General features: G+C 41.1%; 1 protein-coding gene across 1 annotated transcript; it reads right to left on the reverse strand.

Annotated features, from left to right (window-relative positions):
• Positions 1–173: 173 nt before the first annotated feature.
• LOC111720284 (immunoglobulin superfamily member 1-like) lies at positions 174–7,376 on the reverse strand. Its single transcript, XM_031961776.1, has 12 exons — positions 7,343–7,376; positions 7,050–7,085; positions 6,615–6,893; positions 5,119–5,415; positions 4,508–4,801; positions 3,244–3,543; positions 1,910–2,203; positions 1,398–1,499; positions 1,257–1,284; positions 1,014–1,090; positions 860–897; positions 174–551 (listed from the first exon to the last, which is right to left on the reverse strand). The coding sequence occupies exons 1-12, from the start codon at positions 7,374–7,376 to the stop codon at positions 420–422; spliced, it is 1,911 nt and encodes a 636-aa protein (XP_031817636.1). The 3' UTR covers positions 174–419.
• Positions 7,377–16,757: the final 9,381 nt, after the last annotated feature.

The raw sequence follows: 16,757 nt of genomic DNA on the forward strand, positions 1-16,757 counted from the left end.
CCACTTTGCCCACCACTATAAAAGCTTTTTATTCTCTCTTTTATCTAACATTGACCACAAAGCAAGGTGTTCAAAATAATTACAGAAGGAGAAAATAGCAATAATGATAATACTTATTATTATTGTTACTTTTACTAGCAACAATGAACAAAAATAAAATTCACTGTCTTTCCTGCTGTTTCAGTATTTCAATAAGTTGTTTCTGAAAACTTTAAGTTTCAGATTTCATTCTCAGCCACCTTTAGACTGATGTAATGGGGTTGCCCAAGTCTATGCTCCAGTGGACATTCTTAATAGTTATCATGGCTCCTCCGTAATGGGAATGTGGGGAAGGTACATTAGGGAACAGATAAAATAAGGATGAGGGAGAGGAGAAGAGTCGAAGTGGAGAATTCTTTTACAAAAAGGTGCCCAAACCCTTAGTCTAAATATAAACTGGCATAGAGAGTGTCTTCTGTGGGAGTTTTTTTGTAGTCAGTTTTCTTCTTATTCAAGGTTCTTATGTTCATCTGAGTGTATGTCACTTCCTGAGGTTCTTCAGCCCTGGGGACCTGAAGGAGAAAGAAAGAGGGCATCAACAGTGATAATTTTGCAGCTCTTAATTTATTAATTTATTAATGTCATGAAAGTTTTGATGGCTCATCTGGTAAAAGCTATAGATGCTTTCTCATTTTCATAGTGACATAGGGTCTCCATGTTATAGATACATGGGATATACTTCAAAGCATTATGAAGGAAATAAATGTTATGGAACTACACTTATGAAAGTATTATATAAATATTCCAATAATTTAAGAGATTCTCATTTTAGAAGCATTGGCCTGGAGGAGAAAAACTAAGGAAGATGGAATTAACTCACCTGTAGTTCCCTTGGTCGGTCCGCAGCCACTTCTGTATCTGAGATAGAAGGAAGACTCCATTATTCCTAATCTCCCAGGACCAGTGTTCCCTTCTATCATTTCTCTCCCCCTCTCATGCTAGGACTGTGTCCTCTTCCTTACCAGATAACTTACATGGGCTTTCATCTCTGGGTGCCTCAGGATGATGAGGCAGGCAGGTCCTCCAAGTAAGGCAAGAGCAACAAAAACAGCTACAGTAGGGAGAAAGGCAAGAAATAGCAGAAGAAGATGGAGTTCCCTCTGGGAGGTTCTGTCAGCTTCCTCTCCTCACCAGAATCTATTTCTAGTTCAGAGAGTTCATGTTACATGAGAAGGAAAGAATAGGAAGCCATGGGAAGAGGAGCTGGGTCTCCTTACCTCTGACGGCTGTATCCTTGCAAAGGCCCTGGTGAGAGAGACATGGGAAGAAAAGAAGTAAAATCAGGGAAGACCTCAGAGGAAGAAAAAGAGATCTGGTCCTTATCCATTTCTGTTTTCTCCTCTCTTCCCCAAACTCACCCGTAGAGATGGATCCATGGCAGAGGAATGCAAACAGGAGAAGGCAGAGGAGGAGGAGAAAAGAAACACAGCTGAGGATGATGATGAGGTTGTTATTGGAATCTGAACATGGATTTGGATGGAGAGAAGAGTTACCATACATAATTTTGCTAAGGATGCTCACTCTTCCCACATAGTCGTCATTGACTTTTTTCTCTTAATCCCTCCACAGCCTCCCATCACCACTAGCATTCAACAGTTTGGTACAAATCCTGTTCAGAGAGAGTTTATCTCTTGGAATCAGAGATAAACAAAAGCCAGAATAAAGGTGTGTGTGTGTGTGTGTGTGTGTGTGTGTGTGTGTGTGAAAAGACAACTCACACACTGGGTCTCCATTGGCCTGGAAATGAGGACAATGTCCATATTTCTGCAGACCTTACCCTGTATCTCTGGGTCAGAACCAAGGCCATGCTTTCCTTTCTTTGCAGGGTCTGAGGAATGGAGTGCTTATTGTCACCTTCCCATCATCCTGCTCTCACCTCTTACTAGAAGCTCCAGGGCATCACTAGGCTGCTTCCAGAGTCTTTCCTTATTGCCCAGCTGATAGCTGCAGCTGTAAATGCCAGAGTTGTTGGGAGTCACATGAGTCAAGAGGAACCGGCCCCGACCTTCATGGGCTTCCATGCTGTGCAGGATTTCCTCATCTCCCTCCTTGTACAGAACAAACCTAGTAGCCCATGAAGGTCCCCAGCAAAGGAGGGTCACATTGGTTCCTGAGACCACCTCTTGTCCAGGTGAGGCTGAGAGGGAAGCCTTGGGGAGCTCATCTGGAAACACAAAGAGAGAGCAGAGATGCTCTCCCCCATAATTATGATGAGGGGGTATGGAAGGGGAGCAAGACTGTAGATATCTCTGAAGAATTCCCTGACCATCAGTTCTTGCTTCCATTGACTGACCATTCATTCCCCTAAGTCTGTTTCCCTGAACAGGGAGAGATATTAAAACTTACGTGTTTTTTGAGGTGATCTAGTGCTGGAATCCTTACAAAGTGTTAAGTTATTAGAATTGATAGAGACAATAATTATCTAATTTAGCGTGGTTCAGTATGATTGATCTGATCCTATGAGGAGATGTTATGGGCCAGAACTTGAAACAAGGTACTAAGTGGAATTGAGGAGTCAAATTTAAATCTAGTTTAGAATTGATTTAATCCTACAACAAATAATGGTTTCCTAGTGATAGAATGATTGGAGTGTACTCAGTGTACAGTATATAAGCAAGAAGCTCTCAGGGCCACAGAGCACTCTGGAAGATTGAGAGCCAGGAGTGAGTGGAGGCGTCTGTTGAGAAGATTCAGAGAGAGCTGGAGGCAGAAGCTGGCAGACAAGCTGCAAGAGCTCTTGGAACCAAGGAGTGAGATAGGCCTCTAAGAAAGCCACCCGGGCCCAAAGAAAGAGATAAGACTTGGAAGGAGAAAATAAATGTTGGATTTTAACAGCTGGCTGCATTTGGAGTGATTATTACCCTGAACCGGAACTAAGGCTGCCTTCAGAGAAACCTCCCCAAGAAACCTGCTTCCCAGAGAGAACCATCACATATTATACAAAAGAAGAGAACACCACAATTCAGGAATAAAAAGGTAATTTCTCCTTGCATATTTGTCCTTTGAGAGGGTTGCAGTACTTGAGCAGTTCCATTTTTCCTCCTTTTCTCTTTGCTTTCTAAGTGACACCGATTTTTGTCTGAACCCCTACTTCATGATGATAAAATGAGCCCCAAACATGTCTTCAGAGATGTTTTTTGGCTGTTCCTCCATCCTACCTCTAATTCCTCTACTTTATGCCTTGCGAACATGAACAACCTTTACCTGTCACCCAGATCTCTAGGGCATCACTGGGTGCAGAAACCTGGTATGGAGCCATCCTCTCATAGTAGACACAGGTGTAGTTGCCAACATCCTGGGCCCTCACAGACAGGAGGGGGAAGAAGGCCAATGTTCCAGCTGGGCTCTGGCTCTGCAGGGGCTGAGGGTTGCCCACCTTCAGCAGAGTGAATGTCGCTCTCCAGAGTGCTGACCGAGGGGTCTGCCTGCACTGGAGAGTCACATGCTTCCCAGGCTCCACCACCAGGCCTGGGAGGGCTGAGAGGGAAGGCTTGGGCAGAGATCCTGTGAAGGGAACAAGGTTGGGGGGGGGGGGAAGGAGGAGGCTGGAGATCAGGACACCAAAGTCAAGTCCCTGCCCTGCCTCCCAGTCCCCATGTCTCCACGGTTCATTTCTTGTGCCTGACCGAGTCTCAATCTGGTTTTCAGTTGTTTTTCAATCATGTCCAATTGTTGGGATCCCATTTAAAGGTTTCTTGGCAAAGATATTGGAGAAAAAGGTTTGCCATTTCTCTAACTCACGTTACAGATGAGGAAACTGAGACCAACAGAGTGTTCTGGGTCACACAGGTACTGATGACATGGAGGTCAGATTTGAATATAGGAAAATGAGTCTTTCAAACTCCCAGCCCAGCTTCTGTCCCTGAGCCATGAGCTTCATCTGAGTCTTTTGTACATGAGATGTTTGAGCAGATATCTAACTGACACTAGCCAGGGATCCGAGGAAGCTGTGAAACTGGAGGGAACTCACCCGGCCTGTGATCTCATGCATCTGAAGCCTCCTGAGAGGGAAGATCATGACCCTTACCTCCTTCTCGGGGCTGTCACAGACAGCCCCACAGCTTGGCCTAAAATCAGGCCTCAGATCAGGGTCCAGGTGTGATAAAGCAAAGACTTGTCTCCCCTCTTTGTCCCTCACCAGTTTTGTGATCTTGGATAAATTCTTTTCTCCCTCAGGACCTCATTTGCTCTTTGGTAATGGGAGGATTTTTCTTCAAGAGCCTCCAAGTTCTTTAAGCTCTGGATTTTGAGACTGTTCCCCTAAACCTCAACTCTGGTCCCATCTTAAGCTTTTCCTGAATATTTTAGTTCAGAACAGAAATATCTCATGTCTTCCAAGAGCCCTGAGTCAGCTGCCCCAGGGCAGAGCTGGCTGTGTAGGGACCATGGTTTGTCACCCAGTGTCACCCCTGTTTGGGCAGAGAGAAGGAGAAACATAGAATTATTCTGGGGCCCCCACAACCCTCACCTGGCACCACCAGTTCCAGGGCATCACTGGGCTCTGATTCTCTCCCAGAGGCTGTCCTGTAAGCACACCTGTAGCTCCCAGTGTCCTCAGGGCCCACAAAGGAGAGGGAGAAGTCAGTCCAGAGATCTGCTGTGGGTTGCTGTTGTAAGGGTTCCTGGGTCCCAGACTTGCACAGTGTGAAAGTCACCTTTTGAAGAGAAGATAGCTTGGGCCTAGAGCACCACAGAGTGATGTTGGTCCCTGGGGTCATCACAAGGTCAGTTTGGGTCCACAGAGTGGGCTTGGGGAATGGTCCTGAGGAGAAGAGGGTGAGAGAGGTCAAGATGAGATGCCATTTCTAGGCCTCCTCCCTTAACCCCCCAAATGAAGGGTGTGGCAGAAATTTTGCCCTGGTTTTCTCTTTCTGGTCTGGAGCCTGTTTGAGCTGGGATCACCTCTATTTTCTTGAGGGCCCCAAGCTGACTCCATATAGAAGTGGAGAAGGTTCTAGGTTCTCCCCTCTCCCAAACTATCCCTTCAATTATTTCTGGATTTTATGCTGTCCCCATAGTTCTGTGGGCCCTCCTATGTGGGGATGGAATTGGAGAATTAGGGGGTTTTCATGTAGTTACCAGACACAGTCAGCTCCAGGGTACGGCTGGGATATGACCCCCTGTAGGGGGGTGTCTTCCTGTAGTAGATACAGCTGTAGCTCCCAAAGTCCTCGGTCCTCACAGATGGAAGTGAGAAAGCAGCCTGTCCTCCTGTAAGGTTCTGTAGCTGTAAGGGCTCCAGGTTCTTTGCCTCCAGCAGGGCAAAACTGTAGTTCTCAGAGGATGACAGTAATGGGAAGTGGCAGCAGATGGTCACTGTTGTGCTTGGAGATGTTCTGGAGCCAGGTGAGGCTGAAATGCTGGGTCTGGGGAGGGCTTCTGTGAAAGGAGGAAGGAAGTTAGAGACCTGAGCTCTCACTGTCATTGCCTGAAACAGAGCTGAGAAAGGAGAGGTTGGGCTGCGGGTTCCTGGCCATGCCTCTGTGTCCAGTCCTGTGGGTCTGTTAATTGCTCAGTAACTCTGCTCAGGTCATCAGAAAACTTTCAAGGGGCTCCCAGTCTCAGGGATCACAAGGCTTTGAGCTCAAATGACCCCCTTAGACCATCCTGCCCTTGAACTTCACACCATGAGAGTGGTACCCCGAGGTGCAAAAGGCCAGTCACCCAGCCAGGCCTGAGGGTGGCAGATTGTGAGCCCCCTCTCTTAGACTCCCAACCACAGCCACTTTCCTCCTTCAAGAGGCTGCCTTCTAACACAGAGATGGATGACAGCCTGGAGTGCTGGGAATGGCCCCAGTGCTTGAGTGGGCACGAGAGAGAACTGAAGGCAGCATGCTGGGCCAGACTGTTGCCACGTGATGCCATCAGAGACCACATCCTGGGGCATCCAGAGTCTGACTTTATCTTCAAGCATGTGGAGGAAAGTGAGGGTGAAGGCGGTAAAGGTGCCACAGGCAGAGGCAACTGTGTTTGTAAAGGCAGAGTGATGGGACATGATGGGATGTGGGTGAGCTATCTGTCCAGGCTGGTGGGAATGTAGGGAGGACAGAAGGGAAAATGGGAGACAAACCTGAACAGGCCGGCTGTTGGCAGGTTGGGCCATAGCAAAGCTGTGCACCCCTTCTCCCAAAGGCTGCTGTGTGTCCTCTGAGGGAGGTGCAACATGGCTCTCATGGTTGCATCACCAGGGGACACTGGGCAGGTAGGGGAAGATCCCTCGATTTGGAGATAAGAGAAATGCATTTAAATCCTGACCTTGACACTAAAGAACCTTCTGAATTATTTAAGTCACTTTACCTCCTCTTCAGGCCTCAGTTTCTCTATATCTAAACGAGAAAAGAAAAACCTCTCCTCCCCATAGAGTTACTGAGGAGAAAGATTTCAAAATCCAAAATGTGAGGTCATGAGCAATGGGTTTGCTAAACCTTGCAAGTTGTGGCTGGTAAGGGGAGGAAGCTAGGAAAGCTGAAGGTTTGCCCCATTTATAACTTGACTCTATAAAGAGGGACCTGGGTCTCCTCTTTCAGGTCTTATTCCTTGTGCTCAAGGATGTTTTTACACTAGCACCTTCTCACCTGTCACCACCACCAGGGCCAGGGGGTCACTGAGCTCTGACCACAAGGGCCCCTGCCCAGAGCGGCACCTGTAGCTTCTCGCATCATTGAAGTCATCCACACTCCTGAGCACAAATTCTGCCCGTGACCACAAGTCATTTTTCTCCTCTCTGAGCTCTCCATCCATCCAGAGCTGGAATCTGTCACTCCCCAGTTGGCCCTGGCACCTGAGGGTCACATCTACTCCTTTGTGGACCACAGGACTTGGGTCAGCCCAAAGGAAGGGCCTGGGAAGAGACCCTGTGAAGGATAGAGGTTCCAGAATTTTTGGGATTTCTCTCACCCCATAAATCTTTCACTTTTTCACTCTGAAGCTTCTACCCTGGGAGTAAATTCCTGAGTTATTTTGGGACAGAACATGAAAAAAAACAGTGGGATTTTGGGGGCCAGACTCACCCATTTGTGTCCTTGCTTCCCAGTGCAGGCACAGTCCTGTAAGAGAAACTCCAGTCACCAATGGTTCCCTCCATCCCACTCTGACTCCATCCCCGGCTCTTGTAAAGCCCCTGAACTTCTAATTCTGCCTTGGTTAGAATATGAAGGAGGAGCCATTTGAACAGAAACTGGAGTCTTGCTTCACCCCCAGTGCTTCTGGGTCTTCCTTAGGTTATCTCCCTGTCTGTCAGGTCAGCCGCCCAGGGTTTTGTCATAATATCCCTCCCTTCTCAGGTTTGACCCTGGAGACTTACCAATGGAGATCAGGAAAGTCACTGTGGAGTCCATGGTGGGTCTTGGGTTCTGTTCTGGGCTGTGTAGTCTAACCTGTGCTGAGCGGAAAAGGCAGGCCAATGGAGGCTGGCACAGGATGTGGTGGCCAGTTCTGCTGTCTCACGCCCCTTAACCCAGGCCCCACAGTTTCCGCTCTTATACTGATGAAAGGGACCATGGTCCTTCAAGGCTGAGTTCTGAGGGGATTGGGGTGGCTTATGGTAAATGGAGTCTGGCAAGGACTGAGGAACTGATGGATATTTATTTAGTGTTAAAGACAACTGAAGGGGGTCTGGGGTCTCCAGAAATGCCTCTCTGTTCCATGAAAGGACCAGCATCCCCTGTAAATAACTTCCCCCTGAAATCACCAAGATTGAGCGCAAAGGCTTCACACCACAGCCCCAGAACCTGACCTCAGACCCTTGGCTCAAATGGAGGGTGAGCACATGTTCCATGCATGGTATGACTTCTGTTTCAGTGTCATTTCATGCTGTCTTGGTGTAAACATCATTATCCACATCACAAGCACAACAACAAAGCCATAACGATGGATATCTTTTCTCTAGCACTTTCATCTTGGCAGATATTTTACAAACATGTTCTCATTTGATCTTCACAACAGCTTGGAAAGTAGAGTCTATATTGTTTCCATTTTACCGATGGTAAAACTGAGGCAGAGTTAAGATTTTGGCCTTGGCTCACACAGCTTCTAACGATCTATATTAAATTTCAAACTCAGTATTTCCTGATTTCCAGGGAGTTAAAATCATGAATCAGGCAAATAATGTAGGAATCTGTTGCCCTTTTTCTCCAGGTATATACATGGCTCAGGGACTTCACCTCCTGTACGATGCCACAGTGGGCACACTTTTCAGTCAAAGATTGGCCAGCCTTAGTTTTGGCTGCTCCGATTGCTCTATGGTCAGCCATTACATTTACCCTCTCAATAGTACCTTGACCAGGACATCTCAGGAATCAGTCAGGACATCACTGACACTTCTGGCCTGCCTTGCCCATCGTTACTCAATAGTTTTCTGGCTCAGAATTCCATTAGATGGGCTGCATCCCTCCTAGACAAGACCCAGATCACACTCATTGACCAGTTATGGAGCTTCTACTTTGTCATCCCTCCTGTGCAGTTGCTGGGAATGCAATGAGAAAGGACACTGCTTATGGAGATTATATTTTATTGGTGAGCACAAAAATCTATTTCAGAATGAGCTTCTGTGCTCCTTGATTTTGCGGGTTAATGCACCACTCTCCCTTAAACATGTGCAATTCTTCAGTACATGTTTCTACCAGTATCATGAAAAATGATAAGAAAAATCAGATTAAAAAGGGAACAATGTGAGAAAGAAAATTAAATACTAGCAAATAGAAAAAAGTAAAAATGCCATCTTGAGATCCACATTCAGTCCCCACAATCATCTCTCTAGGTGTAGATATCTCTGTCCATCAGAAGGCCATTGGAACTGAATCACCTCATTGTTGAAAAGAGCCATGTCCATCAGAATTGGTCATCGTATAATCTTGTTGCTGTCTCTAAATGTTCTCTTGATTCCATTCACTTCACTAAGTATCAGTTCACATAAGTCTCCCCTGGCCTTTCTGAAATTATCCTGCTGATCATTTTTTATATAACAGTTTATATAACAATATTTATATATCATATGCAGAAATGGTTTCCATTTTTTAATTTTGTTCATGTAGGTACTTAGGATGAGGCAAAGGGAACTGGTAAAAAGTGGCGTGCCTTCAAATAGATTAAGGTAAAATAACTTAAGATACGTAATTCTGTATTTAGATTTGAAAAGCTTAAAATTCCATTTGTGTAAGATAGTAAAATAAATGGAGGAAAATATTAAACTACATCTCAGAATTTTAAGTGGAAAGGTAGTAAAAATTTATGAAAATTAAAAAAGAATGACAGATAGAATAAGCAAATGCGAACTCACAATTTGTTCCTTAGAAGAAACATATTAAAAACACAGCTTCATCTTCTACTCTCTTGGGATGAAAAACAATGACAATGACAACAGCAATGGCTATCATTTATACAGCATTTTTCATTTTGTATAGTACTTACACAAAATTTTCTTCAAATTAATTCAAAGTCATGAATCTGTCACCAAATATTTTAGGAATTTATAGGATGTCTCTTCTAGATATTTAAAGGCGTTTATTGCAACATCTCCTGTAAAACACCACAATGGCAGCATCCTTCATCCCTAGAATGGTCAGCCACAGTAAGTAGCAGTTGCTTGCTCTGTCAACATTTTCATCAGTTATTATCTGTACCTGAAAGATTTCTCTTGACAAGGACATCTTGTGAGTCCTTTTGGACAACATATGATTGTTCTGGGATTCATGCACATATTGACTCAACACTTTTCTTCCTGGCCTCTTGCCTAGACAAGTCCCAGGTCATGGGTCTTAATGACCATTTATCAATCTCCTATTATGCAGTCTTCCCTGTTCTAGGTGCTGTGAATGTAAAGACAAGAAAGAAACAAAATTTTCCTTATGGAGCTTACACTCTGTTGATGAGGACGAAAATATACATTATATAAGATATTTATGCAAAATGATTTGGGGGGTGGAAGGCACGGATGCCTTGAATGGAAGCTTGTTAATAACAAAAGTGGGATTCCCAAAGGCATAAAATGAGAATTGGGCAATGTGGATTGGATACAAGAAAGGCTGAATTTGAAGTAGGAGGGAGTTTGATTCTCAGGAAGATAGCCTTCTTCTGGGAAACCTTAGGCTCAGAATTCTGAGCTGGGGCTGGGTAGTAGTAAACCATTAGTCCTTCCCTTATGTAAAAATATGATGGGCTTAATTTTCATTCTTGTTGAAAGAGAAAGGGAGTGACACATGATTGATGGTGCTGATCCTCTCTGGTGCATAATCAGTGACAATCATTCATGAGGCGTCCAATGTTGGCTACGCTTTATGGTAACTCCTTTGGATAGAAAGTCAGAAAGATACTTAAGGAGCTTCCAGGACATAGGTGGGTGGTTAGGCCAAATAAGTATAAAACAGGATCACTACAAAATAATGACTTGAAGAGGCTAAATATAAGCTAGTGTGAAAGGTATAGATAGTCCTTGTGGCTTAGGATGTGGCAATATTTCATGCAAACATGGTGTGTGTAGTTTCTATAATGAGTAGAGACAACCTCTGAGGTAAAGGTCAGGGCAAGTGCATTAAAGAATTGACAGACAGTCCAATCTATCATATATCTCTTTACAGACATATGCATATTTATGTACTCAAACATGTAATTTTTTCCTTTAATTATTTTGTAATTTTAATGAATGGAAAGTTTGAGATATAAACAATATGGTGAGACAGCAACCCCATAGGCTCCTGAAACCTCCCCTCATATCTAGAGAAGTGATGCTGAAGTTACAGGTTCTTTGAACACTGTTGAAAATGCTGTGACCTCTTAGATATAGGAACTTCACCAAAGCATCAAAGAAGTGTCTAAGCTGTAGTTGCAGAATGAACTGACCGACTCGACTTGTCACTGCATGATTTTCATCCTGGAGATGAAGTCTACCTGTATTAAGAGTTTTTAGTGAATGAGTAGATTTCCTCTCTCCTTGGAAGATCTCTTCCGAGTGTTCTGACTACTCCTGCTGCAAGAAATCAAAAAGACATTTGGATAAATGAAAAAACCTCTTTTTCCTTTAGATCACAATGCATCATGTGATTTTATTTTTGTTATTTTTATTATGTTTATATTTTACTATGTAATTTTATTTTATTTGTTATTTTATTTGTGTTTTTGTCATTTTTACTTCTGATCACTCTTCCCTGTCTTTTCGCTCTTCCCAGGACACTGAAGAACAATAAACACCCATCTTTCTGCTAAGTTCATATATTTAGGAAGATGATTGTTTTTTTCTCTACCACTTGCTTTGTGTTTCACATTTGAATCAGTTTAATTGTGACAAATGGTATTGGGAACTGTGGGGGATGAGGAAGAGCTTTACCCAAAATGACTACTCAGATCACTCTGTAGAAGGCAGAAAAGTTGTTTATTGAAAACCTCCTGAGGATGAGCCATCCTATCATGAGATAAGAAAGAGAAAGCTCACGGAAGAGGGCTAGAGAATTAGTAAAGATAAATTGCTTTTATACAAAAAATTACATCATAAATAAGAGCGCTTTGAGAAGGGGAGGGGGAGGCATCTAATTGGTTGTTGCTATTTGGAGAGATTGGAATGAAAGGTTTCTGTTTCCCTGAAATCTCCTGATTTCCAGGGAACAGAAAGTCAGGCTTTCAGACTTAATCAAGCAGACAGTGGTCCAGGTAAGAGACTAAATATTGATAAATGTCAAATACCAATAAATGCCACCAGCTCGGGTTAAGTAAATATGTTTCTAACTGGCCAAGGCTCAAGTAAATATGAGCCTGCACATATTATACAGGTCAGAGGGGAAACACAGAAATAATAAAATAAAGAAAAGGAATTCATACATTCATGTAAATTCTTCACCTTATCTCTCTCTATTCCATACAGAACCTTTGTTATGTTGTTTTGATTCTCTTGGTTTTTTTCCTCAGGAAGACTTGAAGATGGAGGACCTGGAAAAGAATTTCCTTCCTTCATGGGATTTTTCTGGTTGAGGATTTTGTCACATATGGCAGGCTGGTTTCTTTTTTACTTTACTTATAACTATTTGTTAGACCTAGTATATATGCCTGAGTACCATCATTTTCCCAAGGTGTAAATCTAGACTTTCTTGTTGTTGCTTATTTTCACTATTTTAACCATTGTTTTTCCTCCGTCATTTACTTTCATGAAGCCCAGAAAAGACTCAATGCTATTATTAAATTGCATGGTGAAGTAGGGCACCCTTTATGTCACTTGAAGTTTATTGGACTTCATGGGTGTTGGGTATGTCATCATATACAGCAAGGAAAGACTAAATTTATGGGATGTTGACACAGATAGTCATTTTTTATAAAACAGTAATATCCCACAACTTTCATATACAATATGCAAAAATGGTTTGAGATGAGACTTGAGAGATGTTTTTTCCTCCACAACAAAGATTCTGTAAATCTTTGCAGATTTAGCTTTCGTTCAGTATAACTTGTATGTCCATAATATAAATATCCTAACCTGGACGAGCCCTAGGTCCGTGACTTTTCCTTGTCTGGGAAATGAGTACATTTAATTGAAGGTAAACACTTTCTAGGTAGTACAAAAGTACATTGCAATGTCTCTTCTTTTGGGTTTGCCTCTAGGAGTGTGTTTTTCCCACCTTTTCCTTCATATATACCTCCAGATTACAACCCCTATAACACCTTTGACTATGGTAAAGTATGTGATTAGATCCACAGCATTGCAATCTGTGGTCTAACTAAGGGAAACCTCTACATTGTGTTAGACCTGGTTTCTACAATAATTATGTAGAGCAACAGCACAAGTATGTTTCCATAGCAAACCTACGTGTCCTAAACTGGATCAGACACGTCAACAGTTTTGCTGGACAAAGTTCAGCTCCCACCAATCTTACATGGAGTCTAGTAGCTCTGGGTCAATTTTTCATCTGTGGAGATAAAGCCTAGATTTCCCTTTTCCCATAGTGATTTAGAACCTGTAGGATTGTTTTATTAACCAATCAGGGGAAATGGTGATGAATCTTCATGGAATTCAACATAACGTAATAGAGACACCACTACCTGACCCCAAAGACCCTTGGTAAAATCCCCCATGTTTTACTAAGTCTTATTCAAATGAGTTATAGGAAATAGGCTGTTCTTGCTTCATGTATGATTTTTACTTCTGTGCTATGCATTTACCATTGCCCTACATTGTGTGAGAAAATGACAGCTACCAGTCTTGTTACACCATTCTTATTCTGATTCTTTAGATATGAGAAACCCTACTGATTTGGTTTATACAGAAGGGATTAACTGGAACCAGGCCAGAGTGATATAAATTCTCCTTAATCAAAATTTAGAATTAATGAGATAAAAGAAAAACATGCCTCAAATGGAGTTCATTCAGTGTGGAAATCAAGAGAACCAATCAGATTTTATCTAATGAACACTGAGTTTGTGGTGTGCTATTATATGTATTCTCTTTCATCTTGTTATTCTGTTATTGCTTTATGGGAAACTATATTCTATAAACCATGTACATTTTATAACTATGTAGGCATGTAATTAATCTAGTTCTTTCCATTGTGTGAATTGAGCACTCCAAAAACCTTGTTGCCCTGTTCCCAAATTGACCAAAATTTATTCTTTCCTATTCTAAACTTGGAAAATTTCTAATCTTTCCTTCAAATAAAACAATGATTTTATATCTTTTTTTTCAAAGGAAAAATTGGCGCTTATTCTTTATATAAATGGGGATGAAAAATTGACAGCATTACTTATCAATGCTAATGGGAAGGTACTCTATTGGCATTTTTTCCACAATTTCTATCAGCCTATTGTTTACACTCAATAAAATAACATTTTGGTGAAAGAAGCACTTCTTTTCTTTTACATTGACTTGAATTATATGAAGATATGAAACTTGGCTAAAATTAGGATTTCATAATTCACATCAGATTTTACATTTATAAATAAATGAAGTATTTAAATTATCACAGTCCAGTAGATTTCCAGATTTTATACCCTATTTTATATCCTGGGTTAATTGAGTTGTTATCTTTATAGTTATATAGGAGTCCAGATCCAGTAAATAGACGGAGTATGGATATTAAATGAAGATCTATAAGTCGGGTGGGATTTGCCTAAGCAATCTATCTCTTGATCTGCAATCCAGAGATTATATATTCTTTAAATTAGTCTTGCAGTAACACCAGATGTCTCCAGGTGGCAGTGTGAACAGTAGCATTCCAGGGTTAATGTAAACAGCACACTTGGATCTTTCAGTTTGACATTAACTTTCAACAGTTATTAGCAGTAACAATATCAGTTTTGTAAATGGCAGTGATGAGCAGTAACAATGTACCATCATAACAGAGTTGAAAATAATACAGTTCATGATGCCTTGTTACTGTCATATTCATTCTTCACCAAGGTTACCCTAAATTTATCTCCAGCATGTCTTTCATTCATTATTACAGGAGATAGTGAGCCAATGCTTTGAACTATGAGACCTTATAGAAAACAGCTCTCATGTAATATTTGGACCCGGTCTTCCTGTCCATGGACTTATTAAAAACTGGCCTTCTACAGTATTACATGTTAATACTATGTTATAATATTGCATTATAATATAACATTATGTTATAATAACATTGTTATTATAATTTATTGGTATTGTTTGGTTCATTGTTTTTTGGTATGAAAAACCTGCTTCACTCTGTGTTTGGTATTTGCATTTAATGGAAAGTCCAGTGACCATTTGTTTCTGACTGCCCTGCTATTAAATTACTTTTGCTCTGTTTGTTTTCTCAGTTGTCATTAGTTATTATCCGTAGTTCCCTGATCAAGTAGACAACATTCACAATACTGTATGCAGTGATGAGTGGGTTCCTGAAGAGAGAATATGGAGAAGCTGGACAAAATCCACTGCATAGAGAATAAAAAATCTACTGATAGAAAGGAGCTAGTGATGATCTATTCCAGTTCCCTCATTTTGAACCTCAGGAAACTCTGGCCCAGGAAATTTAAGTGAAATGCTCAGTGTTCAATAATGGAAGACCTTTTCCCATGAAGGTAGAGGCCAGAACTCTGAAACAGTGTACTTGAATCTAGGTCAGCAAGGTACTTCTAGTTAAGCATATACTGAATACTTAGTATGGTAATGTTTGTGCATACTCAGTGTGTTGTAGTGATGTGATTGTGCTGAGACATTTAAGGGAGTCTCAGACACAGAAGGCTCTCTTAGCCACAGCTCTCAGCCATAGTCACAGAGAAGACTCCACACGTCAGATTCCCTTTTTGATCATCTTCCTGGTGCTTCTTCTGCCTCCTGCACTCCTGCACTAAGACCAAGTCTGATCCCAAGATCCTCCAAAAAGCTAGACTGAACATTACACATGAAGAAAATAATTATATTCAGCCTGGTTTTTAAAAGACTGGTGAGGAAACATTAATATCTTTTTTTAAGATAGGTTTCTCTTGATATGTTTTGGTTTATATATGCTCAGAATTTCTTCCAGTATATCTATACACTTCTTAAGTTTTTTCTGAGCAATTTTTGAATTGATTGTGAGCCATGAGAAAGCGTGATATAAGATCTCCTTGCATTGTGTGTCTACATCAAAGAAGGCTCTGTGATGTGTGCAGTAATTTTTAAAGAATCATAAATGCTAAAATTTAGGAACAACTTCACTCTTTGAGTGTTCACTTGGGCTATTTGTACCCAGCCTGTTGTAGTACCTTGTGAGCTCATGTTGTTCTGAACACACACAGTAGTAAAAACTATTCCTTGAGCCCAACACAGTGATGTCATTTTGGTCCTCTTTGAGAATGAAGGACACCAGCTAGTCAATCAAATTGTCACAGGTTAATTCTCAGGGAACTAAAATAAAAAGCAAAAATGCAGAAGTCAAAAATACACGAGTAGTAGACAATGACAATAAAATGGTAATTGGTTGAGATATCTCAAACAGAAGACATAGAACAAAATAAACATGACATGCTGAAATTCTAAATATTGAACGAATCAAAGAACAAATAAAAGAAAAAATAGGTATATGAAAGAAAAGTTTAATAATGAATAAATGCCAAATAAACTAGATGTGTCTAAAATAGTCTGCATAAGATAAAGCATATCTATAAGCATACATTAAGAACCTAAGAAAGAAAAAGATTAATTGATTGAGTATTCATTAGAAATACCCCAAACAAAGAAATATAAGACAACCACAAAAGATGAAACAATAATTAGAGAAGAAATGAACTGGAAACCAAAAACCCTGTAGGAATGATGAATAAAACTAAAATCTGTTCTTTGAAATTCCAATAAATCTGCTTACATATTAGAAAAGCTGGTTAAAGAGAAGAAGGTTGAAAATCTCATCAACAAAATATCAAATGAAATAACAGCATGAAATCACTGTGCAGTAGAATAAATAGAAAGATTATTTCTAAATCTATTATTTGCAGTTATATGATAAGAAATATGAGAACAAATAGAAAATAGAGGCATATCCTCAAAATCATAAACAACCCAAATTGGCAGAAGACTCAATAAAGATTTTAAATCATACAATCTCAGAGAAACAAATACTATTAAATGAGAAGGAACTGCCAAAGCAGTTTTGGGGGAGGAGCTCTCTGGTCCTAAAAGATTCACAGGGAATGTTCCAACTTTATCGACTAATTAGCATACCTAATTCTCAAATTATTCTCCAAATTTGACAAATAAAATTCCCTATTAGATTCCTTTTATGGGAAACATATAATTTTTATAA

Source organism: Sarcophilus harrisii, chromosome 3 (assembly GCF_902635505.1).
Source record: "Sarcophilus harrisii chromosome 3, mSarHar1.11, whole genome shotgun sequence".
NCBI classification, from domain to species: domain Eukaryota; kingdom Metazoa; phylum Chordata; class Mammalia; order Dasyuromorphia; family Dasyuridae; genus Sarcophilus; species Sarcophilus harrisii.

What these genes read in the sequence shown, in the direction of transcription:
- LOC111720284 (XM_031961776.1), bottom strand. Translation starts at nt 7,376, where the DNA reads ATGGACTCCACAGTGACTTTCCTGATCTCCATTG. An exon ending in GCTTCTAGTAAGAGGTGAGA is followed by an intron (nt 1,500 to 1,909) that starts GCAGGATGATGG and finishes ATCCATGTTCAG; the next exon opens with ATTCCAATAACAACCTCATC. An exon ending in CCATGGATCCATCTCTACGG is followed by an intron (nt 1,285 to 1,397) that starts GTGAGTTTGGGG and finishes CTCTCTCACCAG; the next exon opens with GGCCTTTGCAAGGATACAGC.